Source organism: Pollicipes pollicipes, unplaced genomic scaffold, assembly GCF_011947565.3.
Source record: "Pollicipes pollicipes isolate AB1234 unplaced genomic scaffold, Ppol_2.1 Scaffold_3447;HRSCAF=4054_pilon_pilon_pilon, whole genome shotgun sequence".
NCBI lineage: Eukaryota > Metazoa > Arthropoda > Thecostraca > Pollicipedomorpha > Pollicipedidae > Pollicipes > Pollicipes pollicipes.
Window position 1 is genome coordinate 14,995,044 of NW_023596297.1, and position 27,769 is coordinate 15,022,812.

The 27,769-nt window shown below is 48.5% G+C and overlaps 1 protein-coding gene across 2 annotated transcripts in view; it reads left to right on the plus strand.

Annotated features, from left to right (window-relative positions):
• Positions 1-5,972: 5,972 nt before the first annotated feature.
• LOC119092072 (sodium/hydrogen exchanger 10) overlaps positions 5,973-27,769 on the plus strand; it is a 27,235-nt gene continuing 5,438 nt past the window's right edge. The window contains exons 1-17 of one of the 2 annotated variants that reach the window (XM_037215035.1): positions 5,973-6,142; positions 6,407-6,500; positions 7,259-7,402; positions 7,891-8,119; positions 8,617-8,775; positions 12,689-12,947; positions 13,896-14,105; positions 14,250-14,384; positions 14,773-14,877; positions 15,241-15,585; positions 16,848-17,066; positions 17,616-17,794; positions 18,037-18,170; positions 18,934-19,097; positions 19,833-19,964; positions 25,027-25,212; positions 25,699-25,818. In XM_037215035.1, the coding sequence (XP_037070930.1) occupies positions 8,735-8,775; positions 12,689-12,947; positions 13,896-14,105; positions 14,250-14,384; positions 14,773-14,877; positions 15,241-15,585; positions 16,848-17,066; positions 17,616-17,794; positions 18,037-18,170; positions 18,934-19,097; positions 19,833-19,964; positions 25,027-25,212; positions 25,699-25,818 (2,229 nt within the window). In that variant the 5' untranslated portion in view covers positions 5,973-6,142; positions 6,407-6,500; positions 7,259-7,402; positions 7,891-8,119; positions 8,617-8,734. The remainder of the gene's footprint in view (positions 6,143-6,406; positions 6,501-7,258; positions 7,403-7,890; positions 8,120-8,616; positions 8,776-12,688; positions 12,948-13,895; positions 14,106-14,249; positions 14,385-14,772; positions 14,878-15,240; positions 15,586-16,847; positions 17,067-17,615; positions 17,795-18,036; positions 18,171-18,933; positions 19,098-19,832; positions 19,965-25,026; positions 25,213-25,698; positions 25,819-27,769) is intronic. The other variant, XM_037215036.1, reaches the window with a different exon arrangement.

Genomic DNA, 27,769 nt, shown 5'->3' on the forward strand with positions numbered 1-27,769 from the left:
TCGGTTCCCTAGTTTGCATAACAATGTCACAGAAAAGGGAAATGCCTCATCGCATGCACCCGAAAAGCACGGCGAAGCTCACGAGGAACATGAGCATCATCCCTACGTCATCCTGTTCCTTATGGTGTCATTTGCCACCGGCGTGTTTGTCCGCGGGATCTTAAAGAAGATGACATGGTTCAAGCTTCCTTACACGGTTGTTTTGCTCATACTGGGAGCACTGTTTGGGTTGCTCTCCGCGCGCGTAAAGGAGCTTCAAGTTTACACAGTGCTTGGAAGAGAGAACCCTCACATCATTCTCCACACCTTTCTTCCTGTTCTTATCTTCGAGTCAGCATTTGCGATGGAAACGCATACTTTCATCCGTAGCAGTGTATCGGTAAGTACCTCAGTAGCATTCAAAAGCTATTTCACTTCATTTTGCTACTTTGATAGGAAGAGCATCTCTTTATTGCAGGAACGGGAAATCTTTCCCCATTACGCTGGAACAAGTAATGCCTGTGGCGTCACAAATCTTCTCCATTCCACAATTGAAACTGTGAAGTGCGAAGTCGTCCTTACTGTTATCGTTGAACATAAGGCCGTCACTCGAAACATGGGCCCATTCCTAAAATTATGCACGGCGGCTAGGGACTAAGATTGGTCTACTGTTTCAGATCCTGATACTCGCTATTCCTGGCATGTGTATGTCCGCTGTCCTGACGGCGGTGCTCGCCACATACCTATTCGACTACTATTGGAACTTCAAAGAAGGACTCTTGTTTGGTGCCGTCACTGCCGCCACGGATCCTGTTGCTGTAGTGTCGCTGCTGCGAGAAGTTGGTGAGTTTTCATTGCATTAGCTTTCAGGCTCTAAATTCTCTTCTACATATATAAACTCTCATTTTTTTCGGCTGGCAGCTCTCCGTTGAAATGAGTTGTTTCGGATAGTCACTATATTTCATGAAGCCAATGGTGTATAAATTATTCTGAGGTACACGTGCAATCCCTCATTCATTTTCACTGCAGAAACGCTTGCTCACTGAAGTGTGGACACATGGAGACCTTTTTCGCAGCGATATCTGCTGAGCTTGAAAATAACTGAAGTACCATTCTTTTTCACTTGATTGGCACTTAAAAAAAGGTATTCTCGGCGCCTAAAGGCCCGGTTTTCGGTCTTGGATCCAAATATCGATGGACTGCTGCAGAATGTACTGGTGCTAGTACGTTCATCTTTTTATCGAGCCAAATTGTGATTTGATCCTGTAGGGCTTAAACTACCATGCCAGGGAGTTCAGAGAGAAAAATGATTGCATATTCAAAAGGAGAAATTGCTAAGAACTAACGATTTAAAGAAAAAAAGATTTTGGTCGTACTCACGCACTTTGTTGTCAGAAAATTCATGTCAGGCATAGCCCATGTCGAGTCAGATGTTGCATCACATGAAGGTGATAGCGATACGCTTTTTTATAAGTGATGCACCCATAACCATGATACAAAGACAGCACAATCCAGCCCTGTGGTTGTCTGTAGCATATATTATTTTTGAGATAATCGTGGTAGCTTGCGAAAGGTCAAATGAAGCAATGGAGCCAAAAGTCGTAGAAAACAATTTTCAGGACAAGCACATTTTCTTGATTAGATGATTTTTTAGACTCACGTTTAACATTTTGTGCTCCAAAATACCCATCTAAACGCCTCGCATGGTAGCCTTTTACGGATCTAACACGCAAAATTGAGCCCACCTTAAATTGTCAATGACTCCCTGCAAGACCCATCATTGTTCTACATAGTTTCCACGAATGAACCCTAAAAGTGCATGGTTTTGATCATATGTAAAAGAGATTGCAATAAGACCTAAACTACAGTTCATATAGACGACTACCTTTTGTAGTCGTCTGTGATTACAAAGAGGTCGCACAAAAACAGAAGTCTTGAACTAACGAACTAAACATTAAGAAGCATACCCTCAACTCCAACAGTGGCAGAGCAATATAGGTACTGCAGCTGAAAACCTAAAAAATCGGGTCATAGTCATCATTAAAAGCCTAAAATGCATCTTGCATCTCCACGTCTACGCCATGCTGCCTGTCGATTGTCTGATGGACACTTGAAATGCATCGTGCAATTGTGTGTAAAGTTATTTATGATATCAAACCAAACTATATTCCATAAAGCTTTGTCTATCCACTTTCTGTTCACGTAGCTACTGCCAGGGCCACGTAACCGTTTTTAGCACTGATGTTAATGAAAAGCGAAGGCTCGAGGCCTTACGCCGAGAGCCTGTGCATTTTAACAGGCTCCCGGGGGGCCGGTTCAATACCCCCCGCTCGGGTGGGGGAGGTCAAATTGACTGCCTGAGATCTCAGAAATTTAGAGAGCTAGAGACACCAAGTTTACAAAGTGTGTTGACCTGTACGTACGTCACTTGTGTCAGAATTTGAGGCTTCTAGATTATGACCTTTGGGTCAAAAAAGGTCAAACAAGGTCAAACTCCAGATCGGTGTCCAAAGTGCCCCCAGACCTTCTCATATAACCGCCGTGAACTTAGATACCTGTTCTTAGCAGAAGGTCACTGGTGCTCAGTTAGGCCATTGATGTTTTAGCTTTAGGCCACGGTGACCAAAATCGTAAAGAATATTTTTATTTTTGCATCTAAATAAGCGTCAAGGATTACGTTAGGTAGAATGCTCATAAAAAGAAAATGTCAGTCTGGGTCACTTTAGGTCAGTGATCTTTTCTGACCCTAAATAAGTCCATGGAAGGCGTGCGCCTCGGCCCCGTGCGCCAATAAATTCAAAATGAGCACCAGAACTATCCAACACAGCAACCTCTCGAGTAAAAAAACAAGTTGTTTTTTATCTTAACCAAAACCTTTATACCTGGCCCTAGGTATATGCAATTTTTTATTCGATTGTTGTGTTACCTAATTATTTATCTCGGAGATGTATGGCTTCGTCTAATACTCCGTTCTAACATCAGATTTAATGATTCACTGGAAATTGCATTTGCTGAAACCATGACCTACTTTTGATCTGTCATAGGTTAACGACCTTAAAAGATACATTTAAATGTTTAGAAGGAAAAGATCTGCTACTCAATTTTTCGCAGTCACACAACATTTGGAGCCGCTACGCGGCGCTCTTCGGAAATCACTTTGGAAAAAACCTTTGGGAGAAATTGGCATCCACCTGAGTGCGTGCTAATAGTTAAGGTCCGAGCAATCTTTCCAGCCCAAGGGTTACGTATATTTGCGCGCAAACTGCCACTCAATGAACGTACGCCTAATGGTCTCAGTTTTGAAATAACCTAATTGCTTCATACAGTGCAGACTACGTATCTTTGAATCAACTCATCAGGGAGACGAAGCAGCGAAGAAACGTGTTTTTTATTAGCAGATCCGCCATGAATGCCAGCGTGGCGTCTGAGCGTAGACTCGACTAATGATTCTATCCATCGCAAATTTTCGGACATGCAGTGCCTTTGTATTTTTTTTTTACTGCCAGCTATGGCTGAGTACCACTGCGTTCTGTGTTTACTATTTGGCCCTTTTCAGGAGCGGTTCGTTTACCGTCTCGATCATGACACTGCATTGCTGCTGAACGCAGATTGTAATGACTGTGGGACAGAACAACAAAGAAAGCCTGCTGTTCCTCAAGCACACCTTATGGAATTACCGTGCAAAATCCTTCAAAATCAGTCATAGCGTGTTTCAGCACTTGTAAGCCTTTATGCATGCAGTGTAAAACACCTACCAAGGTGGCAGTTACTGACACAATTACAGAACTGCAGGCCAACTCCGAACGATGTTCAGACTTGTAGATCTACACCGAAGTATGACAGACAACAAGAAGTGGGCTGTTGAACCTAGCGAAAAATAGTCACATGCGCAGTGCTTGGGTGTGACTAATATAAACGCAACAGGCACGTCCAATGCGCAAAAAAGCAAGCACACTGAAAACGTGCCAAACAAACCAACGCGCTGCCGAAGCTTTTTACGGTTTGTCTTGTGCTATTCCCTTTCCGATGCAAATATAATACAAAAAATGTTAAGCTCCAATCCCTAAAAAGTCCGCAGACCATTTAAGCCAGTCACATCTTGACGGGCAAGCTCTTGATCGTCCAAACCGCGATATGACGTCATGTTTCTGCTTGTGTCCGTTTTGAAACAGCCATGTCACACTAGGGCAATTTGCGTAATGCCGCGACTACAGATGCATGCATTTTCAGGAAACCTTCCTGAATCACTTCACATCAGTTTCCGGCATGGCTCGCACTTCAAAACGCATCTTAACCGTAAAAATCTTACGAAACTACAGGGGCCCAGTTCAGGAGAAAACCAAATGCGAGTGCCAAACAATACCCATTCTCCGTACATGCGTCAACTACGTCCGGTAATGGATGGTTTACAGACGTTCACATAACGGTACAGCAAAACACTTGCCAAATCGCGATGGGTTAGTTTATAAACCGACCACACCCAAAAAAGACATGCCTTCTGAGACTTTCTGACATTTCAGACCTTTTGAGACCTGCTGACCTTTCAAAAATTACTCAATGGTGATGTTGTTTCGAAACGAACGCAAGCCGAAATATGATGTTAAGTCGGGGTTGGGAAATTCGGGGTTCGCAACAACGCAATGTGACCACTTTATACGGCCATTGGCCATTTTCGGGATTAGGGCCTAGCATATTTGCTGATTTTGTTCAATTTTTAGACGGTGACGTCAATCATACCTGGTACCATTTTGCCACATCTGGCATAATTTTTCCCAAATATTTCGAAGCAGTTACCACAACGGCTGAGGACCGGGCTTTGCCAAAATTTTGTCACTTACGTTTTTTACAATGAAATTTTCACCCTACTATCCTTGGTTCTGTGCAACCATTCGTCCAGTTCACCGATCTGATTGAAACCCAGTAGACGCGGCAGGTACGACAAGAACTGGTGCTATCTGGCAATCCATCTATTCCAATTATACGAAGTTGTTTGATTTTGTTTTCTCGAGCACACGATGCAGCTTTTTGTTTCTGTGTGTAAGCTCAACCAACTGACGAATGACTTAACAGAATAGGCAGGGGCACCATACGGCCATGTTTCCTTCATACCTAACGTTACATGAACGGGGCGATGAAAGTTGGCCAAAATCTAGTGCGTTATGAACCCCTTGTGTCTGGAAACCACTCATCTTGAAACACTTCTATAGTACACTCATTCAAATTAAAATGAAAAGTAAACCAAAACGTACTACACGCTATTCAACAAAAACAAAACAAAACAACACAAAAAAGCGGAGTGATGGAACGGCTTTAATGACCAATTACTTGTTCAGAATGTGAATGCATGGTACTATTACAAGTTCAAACACTCTGTTTCCATTCGCACTGTGCAGGGGCTTCAAAACCTCTCAGCATGTTAATCGAGGGCGAATCCTTGATGAACGACGGATCTGCAATTGTGCTGTTTATCATCATGCTGGACATCTGCAAAGGAACGGCTGAAGTAGCAGGCAAGTGCAAGTAGCATTACTGTTGAGGGAAAATTGCATTGCATTTCAGATGACTTCCGTTGCAAAACTTTCTCTCTCCGGTCAATATGGAGGGTCCATGGTTCACATCGGTCTATCGCCCGCGAGGTGCTCCGTTATTATGTCACGTTTATATCAGGAGGTTTCCCCTCGGAATGGGGATCGACAGCACTTCTTCGGTCGAAAACGTAAGATATTTCATGGAAGACTAGCGTCGCATTTTTTTATGCCAGTGGAATCCTGACTTCTGCGGGCCTAGGATCTCCCGGTATTGTGCTATTGAAGATGAAGCATTCCCTACTTAACCTTCGGGCTTCCTTTGATATGACCAATCTGAACGAAACATAACCGCTTCCAATAATCAGCTGATTAATAACAGACATGCATACTGGGTGTCAGTCCTTACACACCCGTTCGCTCAGGTCAACTGTGTTGAAGGCTGCCTTGTAACATTTCAGCCGGACCAATTCTGGGCCAGTTTTGTCGGATCGCCATTGGCGGACCCATCTTCGGAGTAGCTTGCGGCCATTTCTTCGTCTTCTGGCTCTCTCGGATCTTCAACGACGCCGTATCTGAAATCACGCTCACAATCGTAGCCGCGTATTTCACTTTCTACGTTGGTGAAGTCATTTTAAGTAAGTAAAGATACTCTTGAACGTGGATGAAAGGAAGCTATGTGCACAGATAGCAGGCATGGCAGAGTTTCAAGTGTTTAGGTCCTGCAATTCCCGCGGAAACGATTAATGCGTATATTTTTCTAAGACGCTTAACTGATATTTATCAAAGGCGCTCCTCACTTTATCATATATTCACTGGAGTATTCCCTCTCAACTTTCACGCTGCGTATTTGTCGCATGATCCTGCCGCATTTGCGCCAAAGTTTATTATCTTTTCCCCAGAGGTATCCGGTGTGATGGCCGTTGTCTGCCTCGGTGTCGTCATAAACTCCAAGAAGACGTCCATTTCGCCTGAAGTGGAACCATCTTTGCACATGTACAGTGAATCGCAACGGGGCACCAAAGATGTGTTCTTAAGAGCATCTTCCCTCTTCGCAACGGCTAATTTCAGAGCGTGTGAAGCGCTTTCTGACTGAAACCATTCGCATTTTTGCTGGTTTGGTCTATGAAGGAATTCCATTTTTTAGCATTCCAGAACAAAGCCTCATGTTTTCTTCGAAGATAAACCATTTGATTTGGGTTTCCATGCCCCTCGAAAATCTACTGTGACGGCGGTATCTTTGAAATGAAAAATCAACCTTAAAGTGTTGTTGGTCTCATATTTTCACAGAGGCTTCTTAGATATAACTACATCTAATAAAATAATGCTTGCATAAAATGCTGAGGGAAAGATTTATGCATTCAAGTGTTAGACAACACACTATTTAGATGTAGTGTTTTACCGAAGTGTTTCGGCAAAACAGTACATCCAATGAATCGAATGATTTCAAAGATGATGGATCTAGAAATTACCGAATCTGACCTTTAGAATGCTGCATTTTTTCCCACGACTTAATCCAAGTTAGAATTGAATTTTGTAATGCACTGGGTCACACTCTTGAGTGGGTTCATTACTGACCGGGAAGAATGAGCCGTGTCAGACAGGCAAATATTCCATTTATAGTTATAATTACTTATCATTTGTATCAAAAAACATTCCAGGTTTATGCCTGTATGTACTATATGGTACCAAACATATGGGCGATGACATGGCCTCGTCACAACAGCACGTGATCACGTATGGCTGCCGTACAGGTTCTGGGAGATGCTGGCCTATCTGGCTAACACCGTCATCTTCATCCTCGTCGGCATCGTTATCACAGAGCAGGCAGCAGTGGTGTTCACCAAGAAGGACCTGCTGGACATCTTTGTACTCTACATTGGAGCAAACTTCATCAGGTTCGGCTCTGTCTCGATATGCATACTCATGGCCTGGCTCAAATAGTGGACAATCCTTGCGTCACGTTTGTGCGCTACCTTAATAATTCGGCAACATTTTACGTTCCAATTCAAAACACGAATTTGCCTCATGCTGAAATGTGTCGGCCCTTTGCAAGCGTTAGGTAACTCGTCAAAGAAGTTTTTCGGGTCGCAGATGTGACCAGGTGGTACATTATGCTTCTTTAAAGATCTGTGATGAGGCCGCCTATCTAGAAACCATGGTAATGCATCACCGTGTAGACGTGCGAATATCATGCAACCGACATCGAACTACCGCTATATTTGTCTGGTATCGTTTTTACATCAGCCCCTGTGCAAATCGCTCCACTAGCCTAACTTTAAAACCGTACACGGTGTTGACCCACGCCTGGCTGGACGGACCGCGCCGACAAGTTCCACATTCTCTCTGCTCAGCTGACGCGCCGCCTCCCTCTGACGTTTGTCAGGGGCGTCATGGTGATGTCGTTCTTCCCGCTGCTGTCGCGGATCGGTTACGGCTTGTCGTGGCAGAGCTCGCTCGTCATCATCTGGGGTGGCCTGCGCGGCGCCGTCGGCCTCTCGCTCGCGCTCATCATCTACCAGGACCCGTACCTGGGCTCCTCCGCAGACCGCACCATCAACATCACCGGTGCGGACGGGCACGAAATGGTCGTGCACAAGGTCATCGGAGAAAAGGTCAGCAGTACTCCGTCGGCAGGGAAGCCTGACACATTTGTCGACTTTTGAAAGACAAAGTGCTATCATTTTGTGTTCAGATTAGATAGGTGATTCTAGAGACCCATCGTGAAGATGCAGGATAATTACGCCATCATTTTGTTTGATTGAGTCAAGTTGGGATGTCACGCTTGATGTGCGGTTAATCGCGCGGTGAATTAGGAAATGATCACTGTCCGTGTGACATGCACAAACACATGCATGAATGGAGCCATAAACATGCTGCTGAAATGGAAAACTGATAAAGCCGAGGTGAACTTCACTTCGACCAAAAGCTGCTTTCCTGTCGTCCACGTAGCTGGATGTTTACACCACTTACCATTTCCACTCGCAGAAAGCTGCTCCGCGCCATTGCCTTCACATTTGGACTGACTGTTAACGGTAGCGCGACACCATGCTCAGCCTAGCGCGGCAGCAGGAACAGCAGCTTTGGTGATACTGACAAACGATATTTCTAGTTCCTGATTCACACGGCGTCGCTGGTGTTCTTCACGCTGTTCATCAACGGGACGACCACGGCTCCCTTGCTGAAGATACTCGGCATGTCTGACATTAGCTCGGCCGCCAAGATGAACTATGGCGCACGCCATATCGCAGCTCAGGGAAACCAGGAGCAAGTAATAGACGTTTCCTATTCAGATCAGCGCCGTCGTCTTCACAGACTACCACGCGTTGGTGCCGTTTAAAGAGAGTGTTCCTGGTAACGTATCGGTATGGGGTTTTGAACTAAAAAACTACCTTAAGGATCATTCGAAGCAGTCCATAGGCCTACCCTTCTTAAGTCCCTCTACTTTCTGAGCTACACGTCCGCGAAGATATGCAAACTATTTCGGAGAGATTATGCCAAGGTCACCCAGCCATCCACGCCGTCATAATCGCATCACTCGAATGCTGTCATCACATTGGCCATGCGGCGATCAAGACCGAGAAAGATATAATTGTCGAGTCGTTCATGTCTGGCGTTCGTGAGCACGGTTTCCAGATATCACGGCCGTCCATCGGCTCTCAATCAATGTTTGCAAGGTATGATGCAAATGATGACGTATTGGAGAGGATATTTACTGAATAGAAAAATTGTGTTTTCTACAGCAGCCGTTTCCGCTTAGAAGTGTACCAACAGCTATAAGTGAGCTTTTTCATTATATCTGATGTTTGCTTGAATTTCTTCAAATGTGAAACATCCCTTCAAGAGACTGGGCACATTGAAACAACACTGGGTGTCTATATGCGTATATATTACGCTATACGCTACCTTTTGGAATGGCCAATAATTTTATCTTCACGCTGCAATATTTCTGCATGGTTTTGGCCTCAGCATAAGACCGATGGAGGTCAGCGCACGCTGGTGGTGCTCTCATGGTAACGGCGCTGTTTCCATAGCGATATAATTTATCACCGAATACTGTGATGACTGATAGCGATATTGGCAATGTGGCAAATGTAGTGATCGGTTACTTCTGTTTTAGTTAAAGCGCTCTAGAAAAAGATATGCCTTTAAGCTACGCGCCAGGACATCTGACCGGTTGATTTGGCCAAAAGAGAAAACGCTTTATAGTCTGTTCAAGCATTTTTTTTTTGCGCGCGCGCCAGACGCGAGTACCTAACTCTGAACTATGAATGCCTGCGTCATAATAGTCGACAAGTCTCCCCGCTGCACACTGGACGTGCTTTCTTCTCCCATCACCCCTCTGGTCACGTCGAGAAGATGGCTTAAATGAAAGTTTGAGCATTTGGTATGATTTGAATTGCGACGAGCAGCCGGTCTTGGATCCCAATTTGAGTACTTTCGGGTATGTATTGCACGACATGCTATTTCTCATGATGTCACTTGCTTTTGGCGATGTCCGTAAAACAACGTCGTGTGAACAGACCACTAGGCTGTCCGTACACTGGACGGTCGAGTGGTTCGCTTGGTCGGAACAGCTGTCGTTTGTAGGCCCGATCTTTGACCGAGAGATCCACGCCATTGGACTTCATTTCATGACATCGGATTACAGTACAGGTTGATTTTATTTAAATTCTTCATCTCTCCAATCATTCCAGTTAATTTTACGTCAATTTTCAATTTTCATTTTCATTTAATCCGCAGTGCAAACTCAAGGTTTAGCAGAAGCCGATGTAGAAGGCCGGGTGGTTGTCTTGTCGCGGCAGGGTACATTCACATTTATTCGTACATTACTTTAATTTCATGGGCAACCCGAATCCTTTAAATCGGGTAAATCCGGATCTGTGCCATGGCGTAGACAAATTTAAGGTGGTGGGTCCTTTGGTATCCCGTTCATAGGCAGTGATCTCCAACAGGAAAGACTGGTACAGACAAGATCCTTCCCTGACGAGGGCTCCGAACCAACACGACGAACGGTGAACCCTGTGAACGAACGTTGTTAACTCGGCTGCTGTAAGACCAGTGCCAGAACTCGAAGTTCGAATATCGCAAAATTTGTCATTTGACGGAATCAATCGCCCGAATGGCATGGCTGGTGTTCGGTGTCAGAGGAGCAGCCGTGCTCATCACAAAGGGCGAAGCAATTCAGCCATCGAACTGAACCTCGATTACACGGGTCGATAGGTCTTGATTTCCCTGGTTATAAAATGGAATAGGTTAGACCCTCAACCAATGACCTTCCTCTTTCTCAATGACGGTTCAGCCACTGCAATTAACTCTGTGCGGTAATATTTAATGACAAGCATATGAGCCGTTATCTGAGACAGTCCCTGTTCCCTCCTGCTCTATCCCCTCTGACGACTTCGGTGTCACCGTCGCCTGCCTCGCCAGCTTCTGCGCGGCTCCGTGGCCTGCCAACGCCCCCGACCTATCGTGCCCTTGTTCCTCATATCGACCATTAATGCAAAGCACTGGGCCGAGCCGTCTGCCGGCGGTCGATGGTCGATGTGCCGAAGATGAGCAGCCTTCCAGAGAGCTTTCGGACATGCACTGATCGGTCACGCAGGCCGGCCGACAGCGTCCCCTGCATAAGTCACTGTTTTCACGAGCGTATCGATCTGGGAGAGCACGCCGGCTCGACTGTAGGGCACGGCCAATGAAGCAGAATCGATAAAAACAGCGCGGTGCTGGTGGAAGGTCAATCATGCATTGTGTGTGAGCAAATTTTGGAGTGAATAAGGGGATTAGAAAGTAATAAAATGAGGGAAAAGTGCGGTGAAAGCAATGATAACGGTAAACAACGATGATAGTGATTGGGAAAAATACTACTTATAAAGAACACTAATATCACAGCAAGAAATTATTGATTCCTAAAAACGATCAGGAACTACATCGATTAACCTCCATCGATTTGGTACGGCACATCGATCTTTTTCAAAAATGGTGCAATAGACATTAAATTAAGGAATGCTCCACATTTGAGGATCATTCGGTCAGATCGGATAAAAAAGATGACAAGCATCACATGATGAACTAAACCGACTTTTCATTATCGACATATCATTATCAAAGATCAGTACCATTATCGAAGAGACTGCTCTAGACGACACAATTGCTCTGTTTAGTGAACATGTTCCTCACCACGTCATTGTTTGGTTGCGTCATGAAACCTTTGTAAGACGTTGGGGCGCTGCCAAACTAGGCGTGTGGAGTCGCCACCTTAGCACTAGTAATAATTAGTATGTCCAACGTCCTGCGTTATATAGTACAAAACGTGATTCGTGATTGAAGATTGGACCCTATTATCGTCTTTTCTTGCTTCATCATAAATCCTCGCGACGCTCTGCTGATCCGGGACAGGCTGTATGCACCATCTACGAGCAGGCTGGGAGGCCTCCAGGGAGGGGGAACCGGGACTGGGCAATCAGCGTACACCCTTTGGGGTTCCTGTGCGGGTTAAAGCTCGGTGGTTGCCCCCTCCCTCAGAAGCATGTAGTTCCTGCCCCACCGCTTACCCATCTTCCTTCATCCCCCTAGACCTGGAATGATCATTTCTGGTCGTAAGGGCTCTAATCCAAATAAATAAACAGTCCAGTCGTAATTGAAACTCACACAGCCAGCAAAACATTGGTTGAGAGCCAACTGACAAACATTATACCTGCAAATCGCACCCACGAGCGCGAGATATAAATGGTTCGACGATTATATTCTTGCTGGCCTTGAACGAACCATGGCTGATCAAGTGGCAGGATTTGAATGGCGTTTCTGTGACTTAATGCATGCCTGAACGACCTTAACTAGTCTTCACGAGATAGTCTGCACCTCTTCGCGGGCGTATACCTAAAAAAAGCTAGAGAGTTTTATGTCTTAAGGAGGACAGGGCTGCTAGCTACGCTGAATTACATTTAAAATGGCTGTTTCAGTTTGAACCCCCATGAAAATGTGTAACACTCCATTTAAGCAATGAAACATGACAGTTCTAGGCTATCTACCAACGCTATCGACAACTTGGGAGCAAAGATGAAATCGTTGGTTCCTGTTGCATCCTGCAGGGCGCAGGGAACGGACCTGAGTGCTGTCGGCCCTCAGTTTTACGTATCGATATTCATTGTCATGGCCAAATGTCAACTAGACTACCTTCACAGGGCCATATCCATGCTCAAGATGGACCGCTTCCTGGCTGATGCCAACTGGGACATGGTGGAGAAGTACACCTTCATCGTCAACCCGTACCACACCAAGGACATGGACGACAAGGTGCTGCTCATCGACGAGTTCTTGTACCCCAGCATGCGACACTCCACCTGCCCCGAGTGCAACAGCAAGGTCTTCAACGAGCCCACACCCAACGAACAGTTCGAAATGGCCAACGACGCTCGGGTCCGGTACCTCAAAACGGAGAAGGTAAATGAGCGACGCGTTCGATGTCGGCGCCCAACGCGGTTGGTCGCGTGTCGTGCTCGGTATTGCCGCTGTCGTGGTTCAGCTCGGGGGGCTTGTCTGGGGGCAGAACAGTTGTGATGTGGCATCTCAGCGAGAGAACGAACGTGTTTACCCCCGTCAAACTTGACCTAAAGAATTTCAACCACAACAGGCGTCCCTGTGAAGGCACGCATGAGAGGAAAGAGACGAGGAAGCGCCGTGAGGCTTTAAATCATATCCGGGAGTTAAAACCACATTACTTAGCCAAAGGGCATGTCCTTGATGCAGCATTGAGAAGAATGGTAGAGCATATATCTAACCAAGAGGTTAAAGGAATAAAGGCTTTTAGTTGCAATTGTCTCGTTCGAACGTCACGCATATACGCACGTACGCAGAAAAATCGGTCTGACAAACGCATAGAGCTCAAAACTATTCGCAAAAAACATCTAAAGCGATGCACTTAACAAAGAAAAAAAGGTGAGGGTGTAGCTTCCCCGTGCGGAACCTCCGATAATATCCAGTCACTTGAACTCACGGTGGCCAGGGTGCATTTGCTACATCGGCACCAATATAAAACCGCTCGTGAATTTTTTTGCTTGAAGTGACGTGGTGCACATCGACCACGTCCGCTTAGCAGCTATCCGACAGCGACGAGTCCGTGGACTGGGTGCCACCACACTGGTTGGCTGAGACCGCACACAAGCGTGGTGCTCACGCATGACAGAGCGGCGGCCCGTCAGGATGCATGACAGACAGAGCGGCGGCCCGTCAGGATGCTCCCGCCCCGAGTTACCGGTTTCTGTTCGTGAGACCCTCAGTCGACAACGTAAGCAGCGCGCGCGGCCCGTAGCTCGGCCCCATCGGACCATCCTGACGGCTCCGCCTGGCGCCGGCCCCGGAAACCGGTAACTCGGGCCCGGGTGTCTCCAGTCGGGCGAGGTGGACTCGGAGACGGGCGAGGCGGTGCCGGCCGACACCTCCGCGCCGCTCGTCGTGGCCGACGACAAGCCGGCCGTCCTCGTGACCAGCAGCACCAACTGGTCGGCTCAGCAGGACGAGGACGAGCAGTCGATTCCCGACGAGGGCCCCACCTACGAGGAGCTCGACGACGCGCGCCGCCGCTACCTACAAGTCGAGCGGGTGAGACGTCGGGAGGGGAGGCCGCCTGGACGAGCTGGGGCGCCCTGCCGATGACAGGGCGCCGATGAGTCGCGCTCGCCGAAGACGCCGCGACGCCGCCGGCTCTGCTCGGCCGTCGGCGGTCACGCGCGTCCCGTGTTGCAGATCTCGTACTGGCGCCAGTTCGAGCACGGCATGATCAGTGCCGACGCCGTCCGCACGCTGGTCGGCTCCACCGAGGTGGCAGCCGACATGGAGGGCGCTTTCCTCTCCATTGACGAGCTACGCAAGTCCTGGGAGGTAAGGCCGGCTGCCTCCTCATTAGTCCCAAGCCGTCCGCCTCCGAAGGCTTTCTCGACCTCAGCTGCTTAGCTGCCGACGCGATGCTGGCCCACCAATATACACTGACGTTAGCTCGATATTAAATGGTGTATCCATGGTGTGTGCGCGTCCATCTGAGTGTAAAGCCGTCTATTGGCTCGTTTCCCTCCACAATTAAGTGTTACTCGGTTGATGTCGCGTACCAACTACAGATCAAAAGGTTATAACTCTTGGCGGTCAGGTACTAGGCGTCTTCGTCTGAATGCGGCAGCGTCTCTATGGGCTCGTTTCCTTTCACATTTATATGTTACGTGGTTGATGGCGCGTGCTAAATGCAGATTAAAAGGTTATAACTCTTGACGGTCAGGTACGTGGCGTCTTCGCCTGGATGCGGCAGCGACTCGAGTCGGTAGCCAAAACAACGGAGCTGGACGAGGATGAACAGGATCTGCCGCAGGCCAAGTTCCGACAGGTGACAGTCGCATCACCATTCCATGCACATCTGAGAACGTTCCACTGGCGTCATAACGGCTGAATCATACCCAACAGAGCACCAGCGACTTTCTCGTGCTACTGTCTTTGAATTGCAAATGAGCCGGGAATAGTTCTAGAGTGCATCGGCCTGTATTCCAGATAAACTGGGCGGTTGAGTTATGCTGTACCGTTGTGGCATGGCATGAGAGAAACCAAGGAAAAGATGACATCTTCAGTTGCACGTCTCGTGTCATGATGCATGACGCCATACGTAGCGCGACATAGCCGTTTTCAGTATATTCCAATATGTACTTTCAATATCCCGACCTTCTATTTTTGAGTGCGTCATCTTCACCTCCAGGTGATCTACCACAAACTGGTGAACACTACCTGGTTTGAGGTGCTCGTCTACAGCGTGATCCTACTCAACATGGTGCTGATGATACTCGAGTATACCACCTGGTACGGCGCCAGCAGCAACCACGATCACGACGAGCCGTCGGCGTCGTCCACCGTGGCACCACACAGCACCACACAGACGCCGATCATGTCGACCGCGCCGGGCCTGAACAGCAGCGCCTCTGGCGCTGGGCGCGCTGTAGGCCGCGACGACACCAAGGAGCATAATCTGCGCCAGCTGGAGCTGCTGCGGTTCGGCATCAACATCTTCTTCTTCGTCTTCTATGTCGCTGAGGCGGTGCTCAAGGTGACAAACTGCGAGCTGGCCGTACAAGTCGGTTCGTGAATTGTGCTGATTAGTTAAAATAACAATTCTTGATTGCGCATCACTTACAACGCAAGTCTGTGCGCTCAGAGAGCCCGCGTGGTTTTTGGCGTTGTGCCAAGTATTGTCAGCGTTCGGTGATTCAAGTGGAGATAGGCAGCGAAGAACTACGCCGATAGTCTTAGTGGGACCTAGTCGCAGTGTCCATCGTGGCTTTAGGACGCCGTTTTGTTTCACTTAAGAGCCCTCAGGTGGGGGTCAACTTGACCCCTCAAGGTTTTTCCAAAATCGCGGTATAGCCACGCCAAACTTTGTATAGCTGTAAGCAATTGAATAGCGGATCTTTTGGCATGTAAAATTAGATGCACCTTGTAAGTTAGCTGACCAATGATATGTCAAAGGCAGGCTGTGGTTCTCAGCCAAGATCATTTCAGGGAATGATTCGATCTGATGAGACAACAGAGTGTTAGACGGAGCCATACAGCTCTGCCATTGTTTCTTAGACAATACTACAATTTGATTTAAAGTTGCAGCAAATTCCATTGAAATGCTTTTTTTACACTTTATGTTGTAGTTTCTGGCGCTCCTTTCGCATTCGTGAATAACGGGGACCACAACAGAATGTTTCATGGACTTTTTAAGGGTCAGAGTAGGTTACTGACCTAAAATGACTCAGGTCAACAGTCGGTTCCTGGAACACACCGCCAGCGCAGTCGCTGACACTTATCCAAATAGTAAAAAAGCGATCCCGTAGGTTTTTTGGGCACCTTGGTCTTCGAAAGGTAAAAAGGTAACTGACCTTAAATGGAAACTAGTGACATTTGCTGAGAGCAGCTAGCTAGTCAAAGACACTCGCATGAGGAGGTCTTGGGAGGGGGGGGGGGGGCACTTCCGACACCAATCTTAAGTTTGACTTTGTTTGACCTTATTTAACCCCAAGGTCACGAGCTAGGGTTTTGAAATGCTGACACATGTGAGATCACATGCAGACCAACCCACTCTGTGAAACTTTTTATATCTAGCTCTCTCAATTTTTGAGATCTCGGGGAGTCAAACTGCCCATCCCCAGCCCACCCGAGCGAAGGGTATTTAACCGGCAACCCGGGCGCGTGTTAACGAAGCGAAATGCAAGGGTTTTCATGCATGGCTTCCTCAACAATCACCTCATGTATTACCATTACATGGGAAACATGTGTTTTCGGACCAGTTTCCTGGTGTGTCACTGCTGGAAACGTCGTGGTCAGGTGCTGGGCCTCGGCTTCTGCAACTACTGGCACTCGCACTGGAACAAGCTGGACTTCGCGGTGGTGCTGCTCTCCGTGGCCGACATCGTGTTCGAGATCTGCGACATGGTCATCCGGGAGGGCGTCGACGAGAAGTACAAGATCCTCAGTCCGGCCATCCTGCGTAACATCCGCTTCCTACGTCTGTTTCGCCTCACCCGGGTCCTGCGGCTCATCAAGGTACGGCGACGCGGACCAGAACCGAGCTAGGGGCCGCCTGTGAGGTCACGGGGTCACGTCGGCTCAGAAGCCGTTTTCCTCCTGTGGAAAATGGGCCATGGTTCATGATTATGCGATGGATGTGATCATGCGGGCGGTCAGAACGAAGTGGCGGGAAACTGGGACATACATACTGGAACATCCAAATCATCATTTTGTTTCGAACAGTGCAAAAAAATGCAGGTCCGCTGTGCACCTTTGCCTGTTGCCATGTGATAAGGTTTTCCTCTTCGTGCCTTTCTAAATCTAAACATGTCCGCTTTTTGAACTTATTCGTCGGATGCGTGCTTCCGTTTCAAAACGCTGCTATGTGTGATCGAAATGAAAAACATAGATAACGTAGATCAGGTTTGCTGAAATGCGATGGCTCATGTCAACGTAGTGCATGTCTGCTTCATTACTGTGAATAAATTGGCGCGAAGAAAGGAACTGAAAACTCTAACCTCACGATATATGTTAATGGTATGCTAGATCAGTAAGATGCTAATATTTGCGTCTCATTCATTACAGCCGGCGGTGCCGCGGATTCTCGACTTCTTGAATAGGCAGGTGAACCAGCGGCTGTCGCTGGGGTACGACATTGGCAAGGGCTATGTGGTGGGTGAGGAAGAGGTATCCAAGTATCTCAACCACATGGTGGATCACAAACAGATTCTGGAAAGCCTGAAGCGTCTATCGGACGAGAGCAGGTGAGTCTGGAAGCTTTCGAAGCGGAAATAATCTACCACATGCGACACCGGCGCCAACGACAATAACGCACGGGGTTCCACGCCAATGAGTCGTCCAGAATAAAGAAAATTGTGGTTTTGGACCGAAAATGCCGGAGAGGTTTGCGCGGCTGTCATGCAAATGCAGATAATACATAGCTTGCCTATTCCAGGCTGCGACAGCCACAATGATCCGAGTAACCTCCCCCCAAACATACACACAGGCTGATGGTGATTAGGGACCTGGGCATGCTGCAGCGGGAACACCCTGGCATAGCCATAGCTGTCAAGACGCGCCAGGCGGTCCGCTCCGTGCTGAACAACGTCAGGGAGACGATCACGGACCTCAAGGAGGGAGGTCAGTAGAGGCGCCAACCGCGGTTAACCGGCTGAGGCTGGCGCCGCCGGCTGTGGTGGTGGTGGATCGCACTGGGAGTTGTATTTTTTGCCGCTAGGTAGCGGTGATGAGTTTCGTTAGAGCGGTAAAACTCTTCACGTACTTCACGTACTAAAACTCTTCCTTCTCCGGTGGTGATGGCATACGCCACCAGATGGTGTTGTGGTATCTTTCACCAGGTGGCGGTGGTATGTCTCACCAGGTGGCGATAATCTATCACGCCAGGACTAAGGCGATTTGGCCACGTGATAACGATGGTTTACACCAGATATGAAAATGGTAGGCACTACCAGGCCGCGATATTTTCTGCTTGGTGGTAGTGCCCTGCTTTTGGATTCGTGCCACCTTTTTAGGCTCAGGATTCCATTTTGATACATGGTGATTTTATAGAATTTAGAACAAACGGCTAGAAGCCGTAATACATATATGAGCTATATACGTTATGTACATATATATATATATATATATATATATATATATATATATATATATATATATCAAAACATAAACGTTTGATGCATTTTGGAATAAACGGTCAGAAGCCCTCCTAAACAGTCAATAATTACTTTGGCGTTCAGTCTCACGGGCTTACGTCACCTCCAAAGAAAGGAGGGCAAGGACAAAAAAAAGCGCCACCTCGTCTACGTTACTGACTTGAGGGCAACCACGGAATGAGCCAGAGGTCTCGGGAGCACCTGATAGCATGGATACTGCTTGTGGGAAGGTCTTCTCGACGAAGCGGAGTACGGCAGACTCGAGCACATCATTGATGACCGCGTCAAACTACTGATGGTGGCTCCGCCCTACCTACCTCCACTTCCGCCAACCGAGCTCCTGAAGAACATCCCTTGGGTTGGCAAGAACCAGGAGCTCATTGACCACCTTGAGGTGAGGTTACTTGCTGGCTTTAAGCAGCACATCAGCCCTGAGTGTTTGCAGGCCTCAGAACCAGGTCTCATTATCCCAATTTTGTGTGGTCTTTTACGTTTTCTAGCGTATGTATTTTACCATTAAGTATAGGACATGGAAGTAGAATATCATTCCCCACTTTTCGATAGCTAAAGATGAGGGTCATGGCACACCTGTCAGTTTTCAACTGCGTAACGAGAGTAGGACGGCATGAGAAAATGACAGGCGCCTTGTTGTCCGGATGTGTAACATTAAATTACCGGCACTGGTCAAGGCCACCGTAAAGCGAACTACTATCGCAAGCTATCTATTTTACATTTGTTTGAGGGTTCCTCATTGAAGCGAGAAAGCATATCGTTCTCCGGACGAGTTAACTGATGTGAAAACTCTTCGAGTCATGTCGTGCTGCGTGATATTTGATAAACATGGCTTTCTCCACCGTCGCACCCCGCCGTACCAATGCGTCCATTACTTTGCATGTTAGGCATGGCTCCTCAGGCTTGAGGCATTAATTTTTGCAGTCCGTCAGCAACTGTATTGCGAAAATTTCGCGCCTGATACGCGTCACCAATGTTTTCGCCAGGCTTCTAACCATTCTGCCATGTTGAGCCACCGTTGATGCTCGGCTGGCGCGGCTAGCCAGGCGGTGATCGGACATTTTCCGTCCGGCGTGCCATGTCAGCGTTTCACATAGGCGTCGCCTCCGTTTTTCAGAGCCGCGCACAGCTCGTGAATCTGGACTTTGGCAACGAAATCATGAACCAGGGCGACACCTCGGACGGAATCTACGTGGTGGTGTCGGGCATGTTGAAAGTGGAGTGCCGGGAGCTAGGCCAGCTTCAGGAGGTGGGTCAAGTGGCCGGCCCGTTGGCCTGTCCGTCCGCTCATCCGTCTTCCTGTCTGTTTGTGTGAGAATTCCTTGCCTAGAGCTAAGTACTTACCAGGAGCAGGCAAAGTGAGAAAACAGCTGAACTGCCTTCACTGTCTCGGGATCCGTTTGTGAAATATGCCTCCGTTTCCTCGTCTCCATTAGCTCCATTTTCTAGCCTCTCAGCTGTGGATCTGTTCATGTTATGGTTTGATAGTTGATTGAACCATTTAGTTCAATTAACTACACTTCACGTTATCCAAGGGGACGCTCGTGGGACCCTGATATATGCACCGCAGGTATTTAGTTCGCGGTTGTTGGATATGCGTCGATCTCTGCATGTTGGTCCAATTTATATCCGTCTTGTTTTATGAGCTCATCCGTGATTCTGCTCATGAATCCTTTCCAATGTATTTAATATGGTTAGCACTTAACAACGCTGCTGAAAGCACTGAAAGTCAGTAGCAAAATTTGTCATAGATGGTGGACGCTTAATATGCCCGCCCTTAGCAAATTTCGTTTTCCAAACACCGATGCGCCTCTAATCTATCGTTATGAAAATGTTCATGAAGTTACAGCGATGTTCTTGGGCTGGCTTTTCAGGTCACAGTTTTTTATTACCAATCCATTGTACATTCTTAACCAAACTAAGCATGAAAAATAACATAGAAAAATAGGCACAACACAACGCAGAAGATGTTGCCACCAGAGCCTGTTTCCGAGGGCACATTGTCACACCTCAGTTTGAAAGTGCGCCGCATTACAATAAGACAAGAACACATACGTAAAGGCATGCACCGTATGCCGCCAGTGTCAAGCTGTGCGTCTCACACAATGCATATACACAAGACCAAGGATACAAACCAGCGGAAAATTATGATCAGAGCGGTGCATCCAAGCCCTATCGCCATGGCCTACGTGCAACAACAAAGGTGGCTTCGCTTTCTGAAATTTCTGCAGCTTGCTGTTGCACATAAACAAACGCATATTCGACGATGCGATACTTCCGTAACACTTCATCAAACCCTAATCTATTTGACTAGGCTCTCGCGTTCCGGCAGCGGTGAATGCAAGATCTGCTCAGAGCAACGGCTGGGCATGCGCCGGACAGCGGGGGCGTCCCCCGTCCTGCCTTCCCCGGCCCGGTCTGAGTCCAGAGTCAGAAACACACCCTCGGACTGAGTGCATGTCAGAGCCATGGCAGACCGGGTGCAGCGACCAAAATGTAGTTCCTGCGACATAAAACTTCGCCCTATGTGCACTTTCTGTTATATACGCGAGAACAGTTTTCGTTTCGGCATGAGATTTCTCGCCGATGCTAGATTCTTTCATGCCGAGAAGTCTCAAACGATGGTTTGTTGTGATCATTCTACGAATGATATGAAGGCCCAGCCAACGTGGTTTGACATCGTTTGACTCGGTGAGCACCCCCAAGTAAGCAGATTCGTCCAGTTGCCGGTTGAGCAGTTGCCAACGACAAATATTTAGAGCAATTAAAGACGTCGTCATCGCAAGATTAAAACCACAATTTGTTGTGTCAACAGCACCTATAGTTGCGAGTCCATATTTCCCGGCTCGCACTCCTTGACCACCTGCTCATGGCCGAGTTCTTTCATCACCACAGGCTTCAAAGTAGTCAAGCCGGACGCATCAGAGAACCGCCCATCCTCGGCGCCACCGCTTCCGCTGGGCGCGTTGTTCCAGGGCTGCTTCTCGACGCTACAGCCGGTCAGCAACACGACCACGCTCAGCAGGCCGATACCAGCCGCGATCAGGAAGCTGGTACGCCAGCGGGAGAGCGTCTCGTGGCCCTCGGTGAGCGCGGCGATCACCAGCGGTCCGAGGAAGCCGGGCATGGAGCCCAGCGTGTTGCCGATGCCGGCGATCGTGCCGGCGTAATTGGGCGCCATGTCGAGCGGCAACACGCTCATGCTGTAGCCTGCGCCCTCCACCACGATGGTGAGCACGAGCAGCGACTCGACCGCCGTTGTCTGGCAGCCGAGGAAGGCGATGATGGCCAACAGCACGGATGGGAGCCCGAGCGAAATGAGCCCCGCCAGCCGGCGCACGGTTATCAGTCGCAGCCAGCCTAGCTCTACTAGCAGGTCGCTCAGCCATCCGTACAACAGAGTGAACAGCCACAAGCCCAGGTACGGCAGCGAGTTGAGCAGCGCGTTGGACGAGATGTCCTCGCCGAGCATGGTGCTGAAGTACTGCGGCAGGTCGGAGAGCAGACTGTAGTAGCACCAGCAGGCGCCGAAGTACCCGATGAGGTAGGCCCACATAGGAACGGAGGTGAGCATTTGGCGCCAAGGCAGCGGCGGCTGACTGGCAGAGACACGCGGCCCAATACCTTTGGCGATCAGAGTCCGCTCCTCGGCACTGATGAACCAGTGGTTCTTGGGCGAATCGGTCACCAGCACCATCCAGACGGCGAACCAGACCAATGCGAAGCAGGCCTGCACGTAGAAGACGGCCTCCCAGCCAAGCTCCTGGATGATGGCCGACGTCATGGGCAGCGTGAACGTGGTGCCCAGGTCGCCGCCGCCCTGTGCCAGCATCACCAGGAAGTTCATCTGTCCGAGCGGCACCCAGGCCGCGAGCAGCACGTACGATGCGGGGAATGTGACCCCCAGCACCAGGCCCATGGTGATGCGCAGCGCCACCAGGAGACGCCAGTCGCAGTTGGCGGCCAACGGTGTCAGCAACGTCAGCAGTGCCGCCAACAGCATCGCCACGCCGAACGTGTGCTTGGCGTTGGTGGCCTCGGCCAAGCGGCCGCCCACCAGTTGCGTGCACACGTAGCCGTAGTAGAAGGCGCCCAGGATGAGCCCGGTGATGGTCTCGTCCCAGACGAACGGCCCATCCGGCTGCGGCTCGTTGGAAGAGGACGCGCTTACGTTGCCGCCGCACTCCTGCGAGCGGGTGATGTTGGTACCCGGCACGGCCGTGTGGTTCACCATCGCCACGATCGCCAGGTTGATGTTGACGCGAATCATGTAGTTGAAAAGCATGCCGAGCAAGATCATGACTGCGACGACGTAGCGCACTGGCACGAGGGACAACACCGCGATCGTCATGGTGCAGTAGTTGCCGGCGTCGGTCTAGGTGTTACGAGACGAGGAAAGGATTGTAGAAATCACTGAGATAGCAGCAGCCCCCGAAAATCAGTCGATCAACGTCATTAAACAGCACCCCACCATTCGCTCACACGTCTCTCACGTTTATAGCCGCACTCACTGTCTTCCTTGGCATGAACACCATGACGTCACTGTGTGCAGGGACGTAGCTAAGAGGGGGGCTCCACGGGGGGTCATGGCCTTTCATGAGTCAAGAAGCTTACACTACACAGTGGGCAATTTTGTACTTTTATTCAGTTCCGCAGGATTTCGGAGAAGTTTGACACTTGACCCCCTGGAGAAAAGTTGAGCTACGTGCCTGATCATGTGACCTTTATCGCTCGTACGGGACTGAAGTGGAAGCTGAAGTGCTAGCACAAGGTTTAACGACTATCTCGGATTTGATCAGCTGATTGCAGGCAGGAGCGGCAGCACCAGATGAGTTTGACAGAGTATCAATCCGCGAAAATCCCGTTCACTGCGCCGGTCACCTACGCAACGTTGGTGCGCCGAACCTCGCGCTTGCGTGCGGCGATTTGAGGCCGGGCTCAGTTGCAATGCATAGTCAAATTGTTTGCCCGTAAAAATGTTCCGGGTTATTTTTGCCTGAAGCTACCTCCACAACACTATAGTTCCCTGAAACATTGACACTCGGTGGGTCAAAAACTGTGGCAGCGGTGCGCCGAACTCTAAACACTCAGATGTATGGTTTACATGCGAAGACATTTTTACCGCAGTGTCCCTGCAACGCTAGACTTTATCAATGTAACGTGTGTTTTTTTTCTGTCTGGGTCACCAGAGTGACGCAAAAAGTGACGGTAAAATTTATGCGCTTTGGATGCACCTACACCTTACCATAGCCAATAATACACAAAGCGCATAATGACTTCATGTCCCACCAAATATTTCAAAGACGCAACAGGTGACCAGTTGGGTGCATAATATCAAAATAGCATCAATGCTATGCGCAGGGGTGTATTTTCCTATCCGGTTGGGGTGGGGGGGGGGGGGTGGGGGTGCTAGAGAGTGTTAATTTTTTGTTTGCTTAGTTTGGGGGGGTTTAACCATTATTCTGTGCTCAGATCCCAGCTCTCGAACTGCTTTTGCAGAATTACGAACCAGATAGAAATCGCCCAGGCAGAAATGTCACATATCACCCTAAAATGCCTTATTTGATTACAAACATGGATGGTGATTATTTCATATCTGTTTGAGGGGCTTTGCCCCTCCCATCAATTTTCGGTCATCCTCCCTTCAAGAACACGTTAACTCCTATGCAAATGCATGGAAGACGGGCCACGATAGATTTACGTCTCTCCCTCTCTCTCTCTCTCTCTCTATCCATCTCTCTCTCTCTCTCTCTCTCTCTCTCTCTCTCTCTCTCTCTCTCTCTCTCTCTCTCTCTCTCTCTCTCTCTCTCTCTCTCTCTCTCTCTCTCTCTCTCTCTCTCTCTCTCTCTCTCTCTCTCTCTCTCTCTCTCTCTCTCTCTCTCTCTCTCTCTCTCTCTCTCTCTCTCTCTCTCTCTCTCTCTCTCTCTCTCTCTCTCTCTCTCTCTCTCTCTCTCTCTCTCTCTCTCTCTCTCTCTCTCTCTCTCTCTCTCTCTCTCTCTCTCTCTCTCTCTCTCTCTCTCTCTCTCTCTCTCTCTCTCTCTCTCTCTCTCTCTCTCTCTCTCTCTCTCTCTCTCTCTCTCTCTCTCTCTCTCTCTCTCTCCTCACTCTCTCTTTTGCCCTTCTCTTTGATAGCTTCTCTGCATGGAGCGTAATTACCGAATCTCCACAGCAACTCATTTCTTCTTTTTCTACCTCGTTACGGGAGTCAGTTGTTCTACGCCTCAGCCATGCACGCATGTTCTCGCATAACCGCGAGCTTTTCACAAGGCCGCCCCGAAACTGGCACGCTTGTCTGTCTGCTTCCACGACAGGAGATCCAAAAGACGGGCCTGGTGCCCAACTCGGAGATCATGTCGCCGGCGCATGACACCACGGTGCTGCGCGACTACATCGGAGCCGGCAACGTCGTGGGCGAGGTGGGCCTGCTAACCGGCCGCTCGCGGGACGCCAGTGTCCAGTGCGAGACCGCCGTCCAGGCCTACTACATCCCCAACGAGGTGAGAGAGCACTGTGTCCGGCTGGCGAGAAGGTCGCACGTGTTCGAGACCAAGTGTCAGCTGACGTGCTTCTTCGAGCCGGCGGCGTCGGGCTTGTTTTCTGTTGAGCATGCGAGCAGATAGTAACCCTACATGCACATCGCCGTATAAGTGATTATGTCTTTATGCCCAATCTCCTGAAACTTGGCATATGGTTCGCGTCCAATCTCGGTAGTGAATTTTATTTGTTTTGCGATGACGCGGATAGCCGATGAGAACAGCCACTGTTGATGACACCATAAATTTGTCAATGCTATACCACCAATCTTAGATTTAGTTTGCATGTTATGTAATATCCGGCGATCCGAGCGTCAATATCGTTTAATTATTTCTATCAGCCTTTATCTTGACTCAAGTTCGTTCTGAGTGCCACTGCATACATCCGTGTGGTGATGCATCATCTGACCTAATCTGATCCGCCATTTGACCGTATTGTCCTCTGACCAGGTGATGTCCGAGATGATGGCGAAGTTCAACGAAGGGCCTGAAAACCTGGAGTACCTAATATGGCGCAGCATTGGAATGCGGGTGGCCATCAACGTTCTCATGGACCAGGCCCAGTACCAGGTTAGAGACGTGTGTTCTGCAAAAATGAGCGGGTGGGTGATTTCGCTCGGCACTGGTATCAATGCAGGCATGCATTCCAAACTGACACGTCAGACAAAAACAAGTGCTGCAATCAGGATACAATTGTATTCTTGCGCAATATATTTTCCACACATTCATAGCAGTGGCTTGATAAATGTTAACCTTATCATTTTTCCACTTATATGATAGAGCACTGCAAAAGCATGTTAAGTGTAGATGGTTTCAGATATAAATGGTTACCACGAAAGTTTACAAAGCACAATGTTCAAAACATTGTCGCTTGACAACATGCCTACCGGAGTACTCATACAGACCTCTGACAGATTCAGGTTATTATTCCTAGCCGTTTCACTTCATGTTATTCGAGCTAATTTGAGGCGTGGGTATCTCGATGTTACCTTCGGGGCATTTCGACTAGTTTAAAACATAGTTCTCTCCACTACGTCCGCATAGTATGGATGGGTATGTGCTTAATCCGCCTTTGGAAGCAACCCGAAACAAAAATTCTATACTTATCAAGGTGACTTAAATTTGTATGAAGTGATAACACAAAAGGACCACATAATACTTGAGCGAACCGGAGAATCATTCAAACTTCAGGCATTTCCTTTCATTTCGTACATATTTGAAGCATGTCTTCAAGACGACTGTCATCCCCTTATAAAATTTTCCAATTCTCTGGTAGCCGACAAAACTAATGACGTCATGATCAGCGGAGCTTTATCTGCCCTGGTGCCCTCATCTGCCGGCCGATGGCCCTTGTGGCGGGCTGCGTGGCCCCGCATGTCGTGGCCGACCGCAGCACGAGCGCCGTGCGGCGGCGGCGCGTGGCGTGACCGGCTTTCGCGCTTGTTTTCCCGTGGCAGAGCACTCGTGAGAATACATTCTGAGCGCTTGTTGGTGATGAGAAAGAGTCTCGCGACGCTGCGCTGCATTCCCTGTGAAATGGCCCACTGATGGCGTGTTCTGTTCCGCTGTGGCAAAACGCGTGCCAAGGACATGACGTGGAAAGCTGCGCACGGGCAGTCTCCAGGGGGCGTTTGAGTTCCACGCGTGCACGTAGTATCAGGCCGGTTTCCGCTGTAACCCGGCTGCCGTTGGTTTTAGCTCACTATGGGTATTCGTTGTGTTTGCGTCCATTTTAATCGATGTAAGCATCATTGACTTATGGCGAGTTTATTATATCTATCTCTGGCGTTGATGGATCCGGACCGGTATCGGCCTTCGAGTCAAAAGCGTTCTTAATTCAATGGTACAGCTGCACTGAATACCGCAACATCCTGTTCTCTGTTGAGAAATCCTTGCCTCTATGAGGTGGTAGGCACGGGCGCAATTACATAGTTTATATAAATGGTATAATGCATGAATATATCATCTGATTGTCGCATTGTTCCAACTACTTGGAAAGAAAATATTTGTTTTTGAGGGTCTTGTCTGTCAACACCCAAAATAATTGAGTGGTAGCTCAAGGAATACTCATTACATTTTTACCCCTATCTATTTTTAACAATATTTCATGATTGACCCGTCAGTCTTGGTCGAACAAGGCCGGATCACGTGCTTGCCGCTGTCTTTTTAACTTTGCATATGTCTGCAGAGTGAAGGTGGTTTAAGTCCTAGCATGACACCGTTTGTGGTCTCCAAGATCTCCGATTGTCTTCATATATGAAAAATTTATGCCGAGTGTCTACAGATTCAGATGTTCGAAATTACATCATGATGCGCCAAAAAGTTGAGGATATACTTTTGCGATGTTGTTGACATTTTGGAAACTCTGCGACATTTTTTACAATATCTAAGAAACCATGTTTATTAAAATTGTTATTGTTTTAAGCAGTCCACCAACTGCACTGAACCAACTGCACCAACTGCAACTGCACTGCACTTCGAAGCCGCAACTTCGCAACACCCCAGTGTTGCTCTTGGTCAA